We start from the raw sequence: 19,007 nt of genomic DNA on the forward strand, positions 1-19,007 counted from the left end.
AAGATACTCTCATGTTTTTCCTTAAACATCGTATTAGGATACCACATTGCATTTAGTCGAAATGTTCTGTTAGGCTTCTGCAACCTGTGCCAGTTTCTTGGTTTTTCCTTGTTTTTCATGACCCTGATATTTTTGAAGTATTTTATAAAATGTCCTTCAGTTTGGGTTTTTCTCATGATTAGGGTAGGATTGTGGGTTTTGAGGGAAGACTATTCCACAGGGGTTAAGTGCCCTTCTCATAGCATATTGGAAATACATGCTGTCAACATGGCTTATCGCTGGTGAGGTTAAGTGCCATCACTTGGTTAGGTGGTATCTGCCGGGTTTTTCTGCTGTCAGGTTTTCCCCTTTCCAGGCATTGTTTGTCAGAGGCAGTCCTTACGTCTAGCCTGCACTGAAAGACAGGGAATTAAGTTCCACTTCCAAGAGAGAGGAAGTAGTGTCAAAGGATTTATGACCGTGGTTAAAACCACCGCTGTAACTAGTAAATATTTTGGAGGAGATATTTTGAGGATACGTAGTTCTTCTCTTTCTCCTTACAGTTTGTTCACTAATTTTAGCATTCATTAGTGACTCTTGCCTACAGCAGTTATAACTGTGGTGTTCTAATGGTGATTTTCTGTTTTCCACATTCTTTCTACATTTATTGATTGGAATTCTGTGAGGAAGATTTGTTCCTTGTTCCACATTTGTTTGTTTATTTATTTGTCTATGTCATTAAGAACTAATTAAATTGTTTATATCAGTATGAACTCATTTTTTCCCCTTTGGGTTAGAATTTAATACTATTGTAATCTATTTTGTTGTTCAAATAAATTGTACCAGCTTTAGCCATTGGGCACTCTTTCAGATCTGCTCCTGTGTCCTTTTGAGATACCCGAATTCCAGAAGTAGCTTTAATATATGCAGGAATTTAGTATTTGGTGAAGGTGGCATCTCATATCTCCATGAAAAAATACAGATTGTTCAACAAAAATACTAGAAGAAACTTATACATTTTTGAACATTTAGATGTGGCAAAGGCTTTTCTCAGTATGACATAGACCTAGGAGCCTTAAAAGAAAAGATGGGTACTTTTGTCTTTGTAAGGTTTTGCCATACAAAAACTTCCTGAAGCAAAGTCAAAAGTCAGAGGTCAGCCATGAAGAATATTTGCAGCTAATCTCAAGTTAAGATCTAATTTCTCCAATAAATTAATCGTTCTTTCAAGTCAATAAAAAAACCCATGAGTTAATAAAAAAAAATTGATAAAGAATGTAGACATAGTTCACAGGAAAAGAAATAAAATGGCATTTAAACATATATTAAAAGAATATGAAAGATATAAAGGGAAGCTCATTCAAGAAAGATACAAAATTTGATTTACTGAAATATTTTTCTCTTATCAGATTGGCATAGGTGACACTGTTGTTACCTAGGAATCTTAAAATGCTTATGCCCAGTTTCCAGGCCAGTTAATTTCTTTTAAGTGTGTCATGGGCATTACCACTGGCTTAGATTTAAAAGCTTGATAAAGTATTATGTGTGTGGAGTAACGGGAAGCTGTCTTTCTCATGCATTGCCATTGATTATGTATAAATGTATACACCTCTATAGAGGGAAATTGGCCGTAGCTATCAGATTTATAAATGCACATATATCCTTTGACCCAACAATTCCCTTCTACAAATTTCCTTATCCTCTTACAAGGGAAACTTTGTACAAGGTTACTCACTAGAGCATTATTTGTAAAACAAAAGATTGGAAATGGTCTAAATGTCCATTGGTAGGTAACTACTTAAACACATAATAATACAGTGGAGTACTGTCCAGCCCAAAAAAAAGCACAAGGAAGCTCTTTATGTACTGATATGGAATGATTTCTAAAATATGTTAAATGGTAACAGCAGGGTGTAGTAATCTGTATTGTGCTGTCGTTTGTATAATAAGAAGATGTGTTTATTTGCTTGTACAGGTATAAGAATTTTGCAAAGGTAGACTAGAAACTGCTAATGTCATTTGCCTCAGAATAGAAGCTAGGCGAATGACTAGGTACAGTAGTGGATGTGAGACATTAAATTGCACAAGTAGTAAGTGACAGAGCTGGAATTTTTATTCTAAGTCTACGAGATTCCAAAATGGATGTGTTTCTTGTCCTCCCCCTTCCACAAATAAAAAACTATACAGAGCTTTTAAAATTTCAGAAACCTATCAAGTTCCCATTAATGAGATCTACCACTCTTTTATATAATTCACAAGCATTATTTATTGTAGTTTTCTTTATTAAAGTGTATTTTGACATAATTTCCAACTTGAAATTAATTGTTGCCTATGATTTTTTTTTTTTAAGCTCCAAACTAGTGATCATTTGCCAACATAGATCATCCAGCTTTCCTATTATTTACATTAATTTTTTGGAGGAAGATACTGGAGGAAGTAACTTTTGTTTCTTACAGAAGCTTTAAATACTTTTTTTTTTTTTTTAAGGTTTCCATGGGTGAACTACCAAGATTGCAATCTGAACATTTCGATTCCAATATTCAGTATTCATGGCAATCATGATGATCCTACAGGGGTAATTATTGGGTTCTTACAGTTTGTTGAAATTTTAGAAATGATTGGTTTAGTCATAGAAAGCAATTTTTAGTCAAATTGAGTCAAAAAGTCAAATTGACTTTTTAACATTCATATAAATTTTTATAATACTTTTCAGATAATTTTTAAAAATCTGGAATAATAATTGGTGTGTGAGCTATGCTTTTATTTGATTAGTGCTGGGGTTAACAATAAGTAATCAGGAGTAGGACTAAACACCTAACATTTATATAATGCTTTACAGTTTACCAAGTGTTCTTTTATCTCTTATCTCATAAAATCTTACCTGTAGGAAATGATTGTTTCATAAAAGTTTTAAATCTAAATTAGATCATCTTATTACCTATTTAATATAGAAGTAATAATAGAGGTCCTAAATGGAAAATATCTTTGTTTTATCTGGTCATTAATGTTATAAATCACTAATTATCTAGTCCTTTTTTCCTCACGTCTTAATAAGTCTGCTTAATATTGCAAAGTACGTATTTCATGGCTAGTTTTTATTTTATGTGGCCAACACATAAGTTTTGATGAAATGTTAACTTTGCATTTAGCATGTGGTTCCAACCGCAGTAGGTCATTTGTAATAGAAGAAAGGTAGCAAATACTTTTAGAATTGTAATTTTGTTTTGGGAAGACACTATGCTAATCTATGTTTTTGTAACTAGTATATAGAATATACTTTAATAGGTAAAATATGACATACAGATTACTTATTTTTTTGAAAATATTTTGCATAGGCAGATGCACTTTGCGCTCTGGATATTTTAAGTTGTGCTGGATTTATAAATCACTTTGGGCGTTCAATGTCTGTGGAGAAGATAGACATTAGTCCGGTTTTGCTTCAAAAAGGAAACACAAAAATTGCTCTATATGGCTTAGGTAAGATTGTTTTATTTTACTATTTATGACAATAACTATTTAATTACGTAAGCAACTGGGAAATTAGCAGTTTTAGTAAAAAATTTTCTTTGGTGTCTATTTATTGTTTATTTTTTCTTTCTTTTAGACTCAGATATAGACTTTTAGAATTATGGAGTAAAAAAACTGCATTTTGATATCTTGGAAGTCTTTGAAAGGTCTAAAGCTTCACTGTCCAATGCAATAATCACTAACCTCATGTTGAGTATGAGTACTAGAAATCTGGCCCATCTGAATTGAGATATGCTAGAAGTGTAAAATATACATTAGATTTCAAAGACTTAGAAAAATGTAAAATACCTTATTAACATTGAGTTAATAAAGGATGTTAAAATTAATTTTACCTCTTTCTTTTTACTTGTTTTAATGTGGCTACCAGAAAATTTTAAATAATATATTTGGCCTGCATTAGTGGCTCACATATTTTTCTTAGATAGTGCTAGTCATCTATAATGCTCAGAAAATTTGCTTTATCAACTTTACTGTCTTCAGTTTATTTAGTGTCCAGTAGGTAAAAGCTTATTTGCTGGGCTTTATTCTATATAAATGAAAGATCAAAGACTTTTTAGAGTGCAGAGTCTATCGTATCTTCTTTGGATTACGTTTAGCTTGATATTTTATTTGTTTTATGGTTGCAATAGCTTTATTTTTATTGTATATAGAGTATTGTAAAAATTACATTCTATGTTAAATCAACCTCAAAGTACTGTGAGAGAAATTGGGGAAAAATTTCAAACTGTAGCCTCAATATAGGTTTTATTATTTCTTGAGTGATTTTAGTATAATAAAAGCCTTAGAAGATCATATTTACTTCTGTGTCTTTGTATATATTTTTAAAAGATTAATTATGATAGATGGCTTATTTGAATACTTTTTCTAGGGACCTTATACACTTATAGTTTTTGTCTAGCTTTTAATTTCTCTAACAAGTTGAAGAACATCATGATTATATTTTAGAGATATGGAAAGTGAGATTGAGCTGTTATGTCTGATTTTGCAAGTGATAGAGCAGGAAATAAAACACACTTCTCAAAAAAAGCTGCTAACAGATATTTTAATTACTGTAGTGTTAGGGATCATAATTGCAGAAACTATTTCATCCTCTCACTTCTCACACTAAAGAGATCGCGTTATGCCTCAGTCACCGTCAGAAGCATAGTACTTCAAGTCATCTGTTTTCTCTCAAACTCTCATCTCATCCAGTTTCGTTTTCCTTAACTGGATTCTATCTCTGTCCTCCATCCCTACTGTTATCCCAACCCTTTTCTGTACACTCTAGAACTCTTTGTATAGTTAACAAATTCCCTCATATCATTAGTTGCTTCTGAATGTTACCTGTACTCTTTGACCTTCAGTGAAACTGACTGGCCCCAGAAGTTACTGTGTCCCACATAGTTCTCTCAGCCTTTTACAGGTCTTAGGGCAGAAGAGAAGGGTTGATCACTGTTCTCGTTCCCTGCTGCCACTTCTTTTCCTACCTGCAAACACCCTGCCCCCTTGAAGCTAACTGCCAACTGGCTAAATTGCCTTCTCCTTTCCCTCAAATGTTTTACCTACCTATAGGTTCTGCGGGTGTTCTCAGTGCTTCAAGACTTAAATAGACCGACCTTCCCTGGACTTTGTATGTCGTGACTTTTTTGTCTCCAGTTATATGTTCTGCATTCCACCATCTATTCCATTGGCCACACTCTAGGAATTCTCTTTAGAAGCTAGACCTCCTCTAGCTCTTACACTTCTGCATTATTGGCTTTTTTCAAAGGCCTTCCCTAATCACTGTCTAAAGTGGTACCCTTGTTCTAGCACTGGTGTTCCTTTTCCTGACTTCTTTCCCTTTTACAGTGTTTAACACATGATTTGTATGTGTTTATTTGTTTTTGTTGGCCTCCACTAGACTAAACTAATCCTTTGGGGTACAGGAAGAATTATTTAAAAGTTATTAAATTATTCAAAACAGTGTTTTTACTTGGAAACAATATATAAAGACTTATTTTTAAACACATTTATTTTCTATCTCATCCCTTTTAATATCTATTTAATAATGTATATGTTAGATCAAAAGTGCATACATACTTAGAATAAATAAAACGATAGTGAAAAACAATATTTTAAATAGAAATTTTAATAAGAATTAAGCATAGAAAACTACAAGTTTTATTCTACATTTTTCACATTTTGAAGGTATATATGCTCGACATGGAAAACATTCTTTGAATGCATGTAGCTGCTTAGCTGTTTTCATGCAATTACCTGGAACATACTCATTTATAAATAATGATTCCAGATTTCAAATATATCTCTAATAAGAAAATGAAGTACTTAGAGAAGCATGTAATTTAGAAGCAAAATATACTCATTTTTTAAAACCTAGTAGGAAACCAGTTTTAGAATAATGTAATGTCCATTTCAGGATCCATTCCAGACGAACGACTCTATCGAATGTTCCTCAACAAAAAAGTAACAATGCTGAGACCAAAAGAAGATGAGAACTCTTGGTTTAACTTATTTGTGATTCATCAGAACAGGTAAAAGTGTTTTCTGGAAGTTTTTGAGTCAAGTGTTGAGGTTCCCTAAATCTCTGTTTATAAGCTTACCTATCTGAGTAAAATGCTCCTCATTCTTTGAAAGTTGTTAGTGCAGGGTCAGGCAGAACTTAGATATGCTTTGTGTGACTGCATTTTGAATTGTTTTCAATATATATTCATACCTATAAAAATACTTATGGCATATGGATACGGTATAGGGATAACCATAAAATGAATATTCCTACATTCAGCAAAGAAATGGAGCATTACTAGTGCATTATCTCATGCCCTTCTTTGACCTCATCTCTTTCAACATACCCCAGAGAGAAGCACATCTTCAATTTTTATTTACTTAGTCTGTTGTTCTTCTCTTGTTTAATCATGTGTATATCCATAATAAGTATTTTATTTAGTTTTGGTATGACTGGAACCATGCGGTATATTTTGCAGCTGGCTTATTATGTTCAACATTACGTTATTAAGATTTATCCATTTTGATGCTTAAAAGTATGTTTTCATTGATACATAGAATTTTCTCCTGTTAGTGAATGTTTTGTGTTATTTCCAGATTTTTGCTTTTTAAAAACTTTTTGTTATGAACATTCTTGTAAATGTTTCTTGATGCATAAGTGCAAGTGTTTTTCCAGATTTTAAATATAGCCAGATCAACTTTCTTTTGTTAGTAGTTTTAAGAAGTTTAACTTTTTGATAGGTGCAGGATTGATGGAAGGAATAGAGACTTGAAGAACAAGATTTATTATGTGACCATTATAGTGAAAAATGTGAGATGGTAACTGATAGCAGTGAGAATGATATTTAAGGGATAAAGCTGAGAAGTTATTAAGGAAGAATCCAAAGGGATTTGGGTTTAATGTTCATACCCTAGATATATGTTTTCTACATAAAAATATTTCTTAATAGCTGATCCTGATCCTGCTGCTTTTGTGATTTCACTTCCTGCTCTTCTCTGCATTCATTTTGCTCAGCCACACCAGTCCCTTTGCTGTTTTTGAAATTGCTGAACACATTACTACCTATATACCTATGCCATCTATTCTATCTGCTTGTCTCTCTGCCTAGGTCCTTCTTCCCTTGCATGCTGATCCTCATCTCAGTTCTTTGCTCATGTGCCACCTGTCAGAGAGGCATTTCCTGACCACACTATATATAGTAACATTGCCCTCCCATGTCACTTTTTATTTTTCTTTATGGTGTCTGTCACTACCTGACAAATATGTATATACACACATATGCATGCATATACATATACACACATATGCATATACATATACATCTTGTATCGTTGTTTGTTTCCTCCACTAGAACAAAGAACTTTGTTCACTGCTGTGTCTTCAGTATCTAGAAGAGGCCTGGGACATCTTGCAAGCAGTAGACACTCAGAAACTATTTTTTGAGGGAGTGAATATTGGTTTGTATTAAACGAATGCTAGGTCAAAGTGTTTGAACACTTTTCCTTAAAATCCCAATGATGTAAATCAGTGTTAGGAAAAACTTCCTCCTTGTCTTTACTTAACTTGAGTTTTTACATATTTTTCAGTAACAACAAGTAATCTAGGTGTAAAAATCATAATTTGCAATTCATTTATTCATGTGATATTTTATTTAATGGAGAACTCATCTTTTATGTAAGATTGGTACTCTTACTGCCATTATTTTTATAATCAGTAAAAGAAACAGGATATTAAAAAATAACTAGACATATTTAGAGATTTGTTTTTATTCTACAAAGTTTAGGCTTAACTCACTTCCATTTTTCAGTTTCCGTATTCTTTGTGTGTATGTATGTGTGTGTGAGTGTGTGTGTAATCAGACCAATTTACAGGTTTTTACTATTGATAAAGCTCATGCTTTTCTGACTTGCCCAAAGCAGTTTATTCCTCTGTAAAGCCTTCCATGATCTGCCTCTAAATGTAGAATTAAGTGCTTTCTCTTTTTGGTCTCCTACTTGTCTGTGTCCTGCAAATCTGTAAGCCCTTTGAAGGCAGAAATTAGATAATATATTTTTATTTTCAATCTCTTAAACAGTTTTGCACATATAAGGGATGTAATCTTTAATGAAAGAAAAAAATATCTGTGTAGAATTACTTAATATGAAATTTTTCTATATCTCTGAACATTTATATTATTTAATTTTTAATGTCCTGGTATAGGAGTAGACATGGAAGTACTAACTTCATTCCAGAACAATTTTTGGATGAATTCATTGATCTTGTTATCTGGGGCCATGAACATGAGTGTAAAATAGCCCCAACCAAAAATGAACAACAACTCTTTTACGTATCACAACCTGGAAGTTCAGTGGTTACTTCTCTTTCTCCAGGAGAAGCTGTAAAGAAGTGAGTAATTGTTATATTTTCTAAATCAATTTAAAAAATACCTTCTATAATGTTCTGATCATCCCATAGGTTCAAGGTACTGGTGGTGTTATTATTTATATGATAGATTTATTTATAAAGATCGATCAATTAATATAGTCTTACTATTTTTTCAGATTTTAAGCTATTTTCAACATGAAAGTGTCTCAGTGGCGTTAATGATTTTGCTGCTCATTAAGCAAATTCGAAACAATTTTTATTTATTAAATTTCAAATTATAGTGCTACAGAATGATTACTAATTTCACATGTCCATTTATAAACAAATTTGCCTAAAAATCTAATAAAATTCTGGTTATAAATGCAATTATAACATATCTCATTCCTTTGAATTCTTTGAAGGAATTATGTGATATAATAGTTAATAGTGATTAAACTCACTTTTTAGAACAGGTTTTACCCTATAATCCACTCAAGTTCTCATTGTTAAGATGATAATAATAGGTTTAAGACTATGGTAATACGATGTAAATTTGATGGTTTTTTTTTTTTTAGTTCTGTTAATCTTTTATGTATGTGTACATACATGCACACACATAGTACATATGTATGTAATAGTATATACTATATATACTACTATCATTGTCCCGATGACATTTTATTATACTTATTGTTATTTCTATCTTTTTTTACTAAACTGTATATTTGTTTAGGCAGAAAAAATGATGGATGAGTGCATTTTATTCTGAGGGAGAAGGTTTAATATTTTTTCCTGTGATGTAACATTAAGATTAAATTGCTAAAAATACTTTTCAAGGGTATGACTTTATAAAGAAATATTTTTGTAGACACATAGAGTTTTGATGTGCACAATTTCTATTATAAAGGAAATTTACTAAGTGTGACTAGGCTTTCATTTCCCTCCTCATTTCAGACATGTTGGTTTGCTGCGTATTAAAGGAAGGAAGATGAACATGCAGAAAATTCCTCTTCACACAGTACGGCAGTTTTTTATGGAGGATGTTATTCTGGCAGATCATCCAGATATTTTTAACCCAGATAATCCTAGAGTAACCCAAGCCATACAAAACTTCTGTTTGGAGAAGGTAATTCTTCTAGATAAAGGTCAATGAGATCTACCTTAGTTGAGAAATTATTTACGTTGAATTAAATACTCCAATAGAATAGAAGGAAAACGTTATATTTGTTACAGTCTTGTGAAGCCTGTAAGGGAGCCACTGTTGTTTAATAAATGAGTTTGGTTGTAGCAAAGATCCTTTTTTTAAGTCTTCAGATTGAGGAATGTTATGTATAGATGAAATTTTAATGAAGCCCCTCTCCCAGTTTTTTTCCTCCTCAAAACATATATGTAATCTTTTCTCTCTTTTAATCCTGATTTGATAATTTGTTCATTTTATTTATAAAGCAGGCAGCGGCTTTGATTGGGGAATGGGAGGGTGTTTTGGTAGATGAGGAAAGCTGCAGCCTCTCTAATAATCTCCATTAGGCATCCCTTTCACTTTAAAAGCTATCCCAGATAAAACCTTAAAATGTGTTTGCCATGCACCTTGTAGCTTCAGCAGAAGTCCCATACCTCCCTTTCCATGCAGATTGTCACTCTTAAACCTCTGCAGAAATTCTAGAGCCACTTACTAAAGTTAGACAAATGCATTTGATAACATATAAATTGACAGCCTAAATCATTAATAGCTAACACTTGCTCAGTTCTTACTCTCTGGTAATTCTTCTGCTTTACATTTTATTCTCATAAAAAATCATAAGAGGTAGTAATAATGATAATAAAAATTATTGCTGATATTCATTCCTGCTTATACATTCTGGACACCATTGACAAAATTTTGCATTTAATTCACTCAGCAATGCTATGGGTAGATAGATTCTACCGTCCACATTTTATAGAAAGAGGAACTAAATTTTAGATAAAGCAACTCAGGCAGCGTCACAGCTTTATTAGCAACATGTTACTCACGTGATGAAAAGTTTGAAAGTATGCTGGTTTCAAGATGACTAGATCCAGAAGCTCAAATTTCAAGATCATGAATTTCTCTGTCTCTGTGCATGTGGCTAGCCTCATGCCGCCTGCTCGGATGGTGTCTGTCTTAAGCTTCACTACAAGGAGGGCATTTTTTACATGGTGGCCACCATAGATTTACATTATTCTTAGAGCTGAAAGAATCATTTTTCCTGGTACTTCTAGATAAACATCTAGCATTAAGTTTCTCTGTACTGAAGTCTTGTACTTGTCCCTAAACTCAATCTCTAAAGCCAGGAAGATGGAAAATTAATTAATTGGTCAGGCCTGGGCCAGGCAACCCAGGGTCTCTCAAGCTTGGCACAATTGACATTTTGGACTGGGTAATTCTTTGTTGTAGGAGGTTGTTAAGAATATCCTCTCGACCTCCACCCATTAGGTGCCAGTAGTATCCCTAGCCTCAGTCATGACAATATTTTTATTTTGAGATTGAAGAGCTGCTTGAAAATGCTGAACGGGAACGTCTGGGAAATCCTCGACAGCCAGATAAGCCTCTTATACGACTGCGAGTAAGTCCTATTTTAGATAAATTTAACTTTATTGATTTTCAGAGGATAATATTGTAGAGTTTATTTTACTCTGTCACATCTTTGCCCAGGTCGATCTTGCCGTGTGGAATGTGCTTCTTCTCTCCTTCCATAATAGTTCCTTCAGCACCCACGTAAAGCTTCCCTCTTCAAAGAAACCTTTCTTGACCTCCCTTCAGAGTTGATACTTTTCTTTTGTGTCCGAAGTCTACTCTGTACATACTTCTTACAGTGCCATTCACATTCTGCTTACAATTATTGTTTACGTGATTGTCTTCCTGGTCAGCTTGTGGATTTCTTGACAACCAAGATTGTGTTTTATTCGTGGCTGTATCTGGCCCTTAGAGTGCATAGCACATTGTGGACACTCAATAAAGTTTGCTTAATGAACACGTTTTGTGACTCAGGAGCAGAAAATTGCAAATAAAGCTCAACTGGAGTATAATTGTTAAAACGTTTGATGAGTTTTGAGGAGACCCAGTAGCTTGAGCATTTCACATTCTCTGTTTTATGACACAGCAGCTGTAGTGATGGTCTGGGTAATACAAACATAATTGCCTTGGGGGGACCACATAATTCTTATCGGGGTAGAAGATCCCATGTTTTTCATTTACGTCTACCTGATACCATTAGAATCAATCAGACTTATATAGAAAATTGGCATTCCTTTTCATAAACACAATAAATTATTAATTTATTTATGAAATGAACAGATTTTCCATGTAAGTAATATTCCAAAAGTATACTGTATGGACACTATATGGACTAGACTACCATCTTAATTCATTGATTCAGTGAACGAATATTTATTGAATAGCTTCTGTTCTGCATGCTGGGTGACATAGTGATGATAAAACAATGAGGTTCTGAACTTGTGGAGCTTATGGGAGGTAGAGGTATAAGACATAATAAACAGCAAATAAATGAATAAATGTCAGCTCGCGCTAAGTGTGATGAACAGTGTAAGTGGGTGGAGGTTAGAGAGTAGTCTGGATAGGCTGGTGATATGCTACAATGCTGGTTCCTAGAGCATCATGTTGAGAACAGCTAGTTTTGGAAAGTGATTACAGTTGACCCCTGAACAACATGGGTTTGAACTATGTGGGTCCACTTATTAGTGGATTTTTTCCAATAAATACTTCCTTATCATTTTATAAATAACATCTTCCTTTCTCCAGCTTACTTTATTGCAAATACAGTAAGTATATAATATATAAACATACAAAATATATGTTAATTGACTTTATATTATCTGTAAGGCTTCTGTTCAACAGTAGGCTATTAGTAGTAAGGTTTTGGGGGAGTTAAGAGTGATATGTGGATTTTTGACTGTGTGGATGGTTGGCCCTCACTTTGTTCAACTGTATATCTCTTAGAAAGAAATGTGGTATTTTTCTTTGTAAAGTTATTTATACCACTATAGAGTTCTTTGGAGACTGCCTTGAGAGCGATTGTTCTAAATAGATCCTGTGTTTTGAAGGTAATCACTTCTCAGAGCTCACAAATTTGATTCCTTTTCTACATGGGTTTTCCCAGCATTTATTCTTATCTAGTGTGAAAGCATATCCCTAAGATGATAGACCAGTGAACTGTTGCAGTTTTGAAACTGTTGAAAAATTCCATCTCCTTTTCAGATGGTACTGCTGGTGCCTAGACTGTTAGTGTTCTGAGGAAATGTAATCATTTCTACATTGTGGGAATTCTTGCTGTATTTTGCATAAGTGTATAAATTTTTGAAGCTTTATTTTCTCAGTAGAATAAATGGTATAGCTTCATCATGATCTTTAAAATGAACTATAGAACATTAATTTATTAACTTAAAAGTATTGAGCATAAACCTAAACACTGAAGTGGTAAATTGTTTTCTAGCCTTTATAGCTTATTCTGTATTTCCAGGTGGACTATAGTGGAGGTTTTGAACCTTTCAATGTTCTTCGCTTTAACCAGAAATTTGTGGATCGAATAGCTAATCCAAAAGATGTTATCCATTTTTTCAGGCGTAGGGAACAGAAGGAAAACACAGGTAAGCTAGTTATTTTTACAAATTAAAAACTGTTCTTATAGGATTTATATAATTCAATCTTTTGTAAAGAGATATAAAATAATAATGGAAAATGTTTTACTGTGATTCTTTCTAATATCTTACACAAATAAACTGATAGTTGGAATAATAAAATCTCTTCTAAAAATTGGATAGCAATCATTTTTAAACTTGTGTGGGTATCAGTAAGAAATGGAAGCTTTCTCTGCAGATGTAGTTTTTTTAATAGTGCTGCTTAGTGACAACACACACAGACTTTAGAGATTTATTGCTCAAAATAAATGTTATTTACTATACAGTATTAATGTTCAGAGAATATACTTTGCATTGTTAAATTTTTCAGTTTAAGAGTGTTACAGTGATTTAGGAAGACTTTAGTCTTTTGAAATATGAAATGCCATAGTTTGATGTTTCTGATGATCAGGAAATTAGTTTCTAATTAAAAATCATAAGAACTAATTGCCCTTATTTTAGCACTTATAAAAAAGATCATCTGACTGAAATAGTTGACCTTGAACAACACAGGTTTGAACTGAATGGGTCCACCTACATGTTGATTTTTTTTCCCCAATAAGTATGTATAATACTATGTTTTCTCTTATGATTTTCTTAATAACATTTTCTTTATTGTAAGAATACAGTATATAATACATATAACATACAAAATATGTTTAATTGACTATGTTATTGGTAAGGCTTCCAGTCCACAGTAGGCAATTAGTTGAGTTTGGGGGCTTCAGAAGATACATGGATTTTCAGCTGTGCAGGGAATAGGTACCCGTAACCCTCAAGTTGTTCAAAGACCAACTATAGTGTTTATTCATAAATATTATGTTAAATATAGAGGCTTTTCTTAGAGCTGTTGAGTCAGAGACTTTCCATAGAAAAATAATGGCTCTTGTTTTATGAGTAAGCTACCTAGGTTTTTATTAACTTGGATTTAATGGGCTCCTATTTTCAATGTCAAATTGTGATGAAATCGTGTATGCTGTTAACTCAACCTGAAACAGCCATTCAAATGTTTAAATGGAGCTCATAGAATACTGTTGTAGGGGGAGAAATCTGTATCAGAGAATTATATTTTTATACTTCAAATTTTAAGCAAGTACTTATTGATAGTGCTTTACTTCATTGTCCATCCTTATCAATTACTTGAGATTTTATGGGTGTAGCATTCATAAGAATACAGAATATAAAACTAGTACCCTATGTTACTTGAGTGTCACCTATAGTCAGTTTTGTTCTAATGATTCCTTTTTTGTTTAAACTTAAATTACTGAATTAAACAATGATCCCTCATGTTTAAAGTTTTTTGTTGTTTTAAACGACCTCTGCTACTTAACCACATGTGTGACATTTTGCAAATTACCTTTCTGATGTCTATAAAATCAGCATAATTGTGCCAACTGTAGTGTTTATCCATAAATATTATGTTAAATATGGAGGCTTTTCTTAGAGCTATCGAGTTATATGATTGAGGCTTAGTCGGTATTCTGTGCATAAATGGTCTTAAGATAATGTCTGGCATAGTAAAATGTAATCATATTATAAATTTATATTAATGCTATTGTCTTGAAATTCAAAAAGATCTCTGTTCACTTGTCCTCATCACTTTGCAAGAGGCACACTGAACTTTGTACCTCTTCACCTATAGGCTGTTGCATATACTTTTTCTCTGCCTAAAATATTTTTTCTTTTTCCTTTTTACTGAGTGAATATTATTCATTCTGCAAGTCTTAGTTCAGATGATAGCTGTATGGGATATCTGCTTATTATTTTCAACCTTCTTTGAGAAGAATTAGTTTATTTCTTTTCTGCTCTGTTCTTACTTCTGTTGTAGAACTAATCACCCTGTATTTTAATCATTCGTTCTTATGGGCAGGGAGCCCATCTTTTTATCATCGCTTTTTCTAATGAAACAGTCTGTTTTGTTTTGTTTTGAATTGTGAGCATGTGGTGGTAACTGTTAGCACAGTTCCGAGCCACTGCCTTGACTCATCCCAAGGCACCAGCAGTTTTACCCACGATTGCTTTTGTATTAGCAGTGCATATGTCACCATAGTGGAAAAGGTAAATAACATCCTTGTATTATTATGAAAGTAGTTTTGACCTTGAGCGCCCCCAGAAGTCTGTGGACCATCCTGTGAGAATAGTTGCTAGGAAATATACTATTTGGTGATAATACAAAACCAATACAAACTTCGGAGAAAAGACTGGCTGTTTGCAAAAATGTCATGTTTTTGCCTCAAAATTTATACCACACTGAGCAAGCTGACTGTTGATAAAGTTTGGACATACCACTTCCACTGACAGCAGCGTGCAATGAGTTTGGGCAATTTAACTTTATAATAGAAGCTGCTGTTTTTTCATGGACTTCTTCTTTCCAGGAGAAGAGATCAACTTTGGGAAATTCATTACAAGACCTTCAGAAGGAATGACTCTAAGGGTGGAAGACCTTGTAAAACAGTATTTTCAAACTGCAGAGAAGGTAATTACTTAATTACAGTTTACATTTTCAATAATGGCTATCTTATAATAACAGATTTTAATTTAGGATATGTATAATTGATATTTTAAATAAAAGGAATCCACAAAATGTTTTCATGAAGTAGGGTGGTAATTAATTACATTTTTTATAGCTACCGTACACCAAGAAAAATTATGTGCTTAAATAATGTTAGTTATTAATATTATTGTTGTGGCTATTGTTGATGTTGTTACCCTCTTACTTTCTTTTTATCTTCATTACATAAGTCTGAATCCAGGATTTACTTTCTTTATGCATCTGGATGTAATTTCAGAATTACTTTATTAATATAGCCACAGGATGATGAAGATACTCTTATTGTCTGTCACAAGTAAATGCTACTTTAAGATCCTCTGGTTGTATTCGTATCCTATTGTTGCTGATACAAATTTCCACAAATGTAGTGGTTTAAAACAACACATTATTATCTTAGAGTTCTGTAGGTCAGAAATCTGACACTGGTTTCACTGGACTAAAATCAAGGTGTCAGCAGGGCTGCGTTCCTTTCTGTAGGCTCTAGGGTAGAATCCATTTCCTTATCTTTTCCAGAGGTGCCACATTTCGTGGCTCATGGCCCCCTTCTTCCATCTTCAAAGCCAGCAATGTTATATCTCTGGTTATTTTTCCCTAGTTATATCTCTCTACAACAACCTTCTTCTGCCTTCCACTTGTAAGGATATTCATGATTACACTGGGCCCACTTGTATAGTACCTGATAATCTGGTTTTACCGCCGGCTGATTAGCAACCTTAAGTCGATCTATAACCTTAGTTTTCCTTTGCCATGTAACATGTTCACAGGTCCCAGAGATTAGGATGTGGACATCTTTGGGGGCCATTACTCTGCCTACCACACTGGTTAACCTAAACTCTCTTAATCATCAGCTGCCACTTCTGGTCTCTGTAATCCCAGTCACTCAGGCCTCTGCATTTCCACCTGTCCTATACTCCCGTTTCTCGTTTTCTGCTTTGCTTTTTCTGGCCCTTAATATTTATCAGTTGGCTTAATTAGTGTCTATTGTTTTGTTTTGTTTTTCCTTCAATAACTAGATATTTTTTGTCTTTTCCTTGGAAACATTATTCTGTAATTTTCCTTGCTCATATGGAATTGTTTTGCAAGGAATGGAACTATTTTCTACACCCACTGATTTGTATCTCTCTTACAGAATGTGCAGCTCTCACTTCTAACAGAAAGGGGAATGGGTGAAGCAGTACAAGAATTTGTGGACAAGGAAGAGAAAGATGCCATAGAGGAATTAGTGAAATACCAGTTGGAAAAAACACAGAGATTTCTTAAAGAACGTCATATTGATGCCCTAGAAGATAAAATTGATGAAGAGGTGAGTAACTAATTTGGGGCAGGGGGATAAGTCTGTTCAGTCAATCTCTTATTAAGAGTAGCTCTGAGTGTCTTTCTGTTAAACTACTAATTAATTTCTCTAATTTATTTAGTTTCTTCATCTATAAAATTGAGATCATGAAATGAGGATTAAATTAGAAAATGTCAAGTAAGTGTCTTAAAAATGATTGATACCCACTAAATGTTAGTTTTGTTTCCCGTAGATAGGATCTTCTTGAAGATCATGAAAGTGCTTTAAAATGAACCTTGTAGGATGAAAAGTTCTGCTCAGAGTTTTGACTGAGATTTTCAATTTCATCTAGAAAATGCATTCTCTCTAAACATAAAAATAGTGGAAGAATCACAGAGTAAAGAAGCTCTTTATATTTTACTACATAAAAAAATTTTAAATGTTCACATGTCAGATTGTCAAAAAACAATTAGAAGGTGTTGACATGAAAAATATTTGTATGTGGTCAGAAAAAGGGTTAATATTCTTAATGTAATATTAAAGTACTTTTATAAATCTTAAAAATACTAAACCTTTCAGTAAAATAATAAACAAAGGACATGAATAGGTGGTTTACAAAAGAAATGTGGCTAATAAGCACATAAAAATAGTATTTTGCCTAGGATAATCAAAGAAACTCAAAACTAAATGTATATTTGATCCTTGAACAACATGGGGATGAGGGGTGCCAACCTTTATGCAATTGAAAATCCATGTATAATTTTGGACTCCCCCAAAACTTAACTACAGCCATTCCTCAGTATCTGTGAGGGATTGGTTGCAGGACTCCCCACAGATACCAATGTTTACAGATTCTCAAATCCCTTACATTAGAAAAGCCTTATATAAACAACCCCTTATATAAAAAATAGAACAGTGCATACAGTCGGCCCTCCGCATCCACAAACTCCCAACCTCGTATTGAAAATGCTATTTTTGCCTGCAGTTGGTTGAATCTGTAGATGCGAAACCCAGGAATAGAGAGGGCCAACTGTATATTTATTGAAGAAAAGCCACATATCAGTGGACCCATGCACTTCAAACTTTTGTTCAAGAGTCAACTGCATTTTTTTTATTTGTCAAAGCAGTAACAATTTGAGAAACATTTAATATGCAGCTGGTTGGAGTATCAAATTGGAACAGCTGTACTGAAAAGCAGTCATCTTTTAAAAAAATTATTCCTGTGTTTTCCTTCTACAGAACAAACATGCTGTTATTTCTTTCATCAAACAACTCTGGATCCTATTTCCCTTTAGCTACGACTCTTCTTTCTTTCTTTCTTTTCTTTTTTTTTCTTTTACAGCATAATTGCTTCAAGAGTTTTCTGTATCTGCTGACCTGGTACTTCTCCCTCCTTTTTCTCTTAAACCCATCTATTCAGGGGGTTTGACTCTATCATTCCAGCAAAACTGCTCTTGTGAAGGTCACTAGTGACCTCCATTGCAAAATCCACTGGCAGTTCATCTTAAATCTCACTTGATATTTTCTTGAGACCTTTTATTCATTGGCTTTTAGGACTCCACACTCTTCTAGTTTTCTTTCTGCTTCATTGTATATTTTCAGTCTCTCTTCTGTCCAGCCTCTTAAATTGGAGTCCTGAGAACTTAGTTTTTGGACCCTTTCTTTGTCTACACAGTCCCACTGTAATCTCATCCAGCTAGCTTCCTGGCTTTAAAATACCATCTGTTTGGCGGTGACTTTCAAAAGTCTAACCCAAACCTCTCAACTTAAGACTTCTGTCTCCTACAGTCTGCTGGATATTTCCACTGGATGGTTAATAGATATCTCAAACTTTTAACATTCCCATCAGAATTCTAATTCTCATCTCCTGCTCCATCTGTAGAGTTCTAGTGGAAGCACCATTCTTGCATTTGCTCAGACCAGAATCTTTGAAGTCATCCTCGACTCCTGTCTTTCTGTACCTACATCCTCTCTATAAATCCTTTTGGCTCTACCTTCAGAATATATACAGAATGTGACTACTTCTCACCACCTTCATTACTACCAGTGGTCTAAGGCATCCCCATTTCTCACCTAGATTATTCCGATAGCCTCCAAACTGGCATCTCTGTTTCTGCCGTTGCCCTTTTTTCTACCCTCCATTCTTTCCTCAGTTCAGCTGTCATTGATCCTAATATATTTCAGATGAAGTCATTCCT

The 19,007-nt window shown here is 33.7% G+C and overlaps 1 protein-coding gene across 3 annotated transcripts in view; it reads left to right on the forward strand.

Annotated features, from left to right (window-relative positions):
* Positions 1-19,007, forward strand: part of MRE11 (MRE11 double strand break repair nuclease) — a 57,083-nt gene that overhangs the window by 7,539 nt on the left and 30,537 nt on the right. For all 3 annotated transcript variants that reach the window (XM_039882021.1, XM_039882023.1, XM_039882022.1), the window contains exons 5-13: positions 2,467-2,554; positions 3,315-3,456; positions 5,903-6,017; positions 8,189-8,374; positions 9,287-9,458; positions 10,834-10,914; positions 12,829-12,955; positions 15,361-15,461; positions 16,666-16,839. In XM_039882021.1, the coding sequence (XP_039737955.1) occupies positions 2,467-2,554; positions 3,315-3,456; positions 5,903-6,017; positions 8,189-8,374; positions 9,287-9,458; positions 10,834-10,914; positions 12,829-12,955; positions 15,361-15,461; positions 16,666-16,839 (1,186 nt within the window). The remainder of the gene's footprint in view (positions 1-2,466; positions 2,555-3,314; positions 3,457-5,902; positions 6,018-8,188; positions 8,375-9,286; positions 9,459-10,833; positions 10,915-12,828; positions 12,956-15,360; positions 15,462-16,665; positions 16,840-19,007) is intronic.

Source organism: Pteropus medius, unplaced genomic scaffold (assembly GCF_902729225.1).
Source record: "Pteropus medius unplaced genomic scaffold, Ma_sr-lr_union100, whole genome shotgun sequence".
Taxonomy (NCBI): Eukaryota; Metazoa; Chordata; class Mammalia; order Chiroptera; family Pteropodidae; genus Pteropus; species Pteropus medius.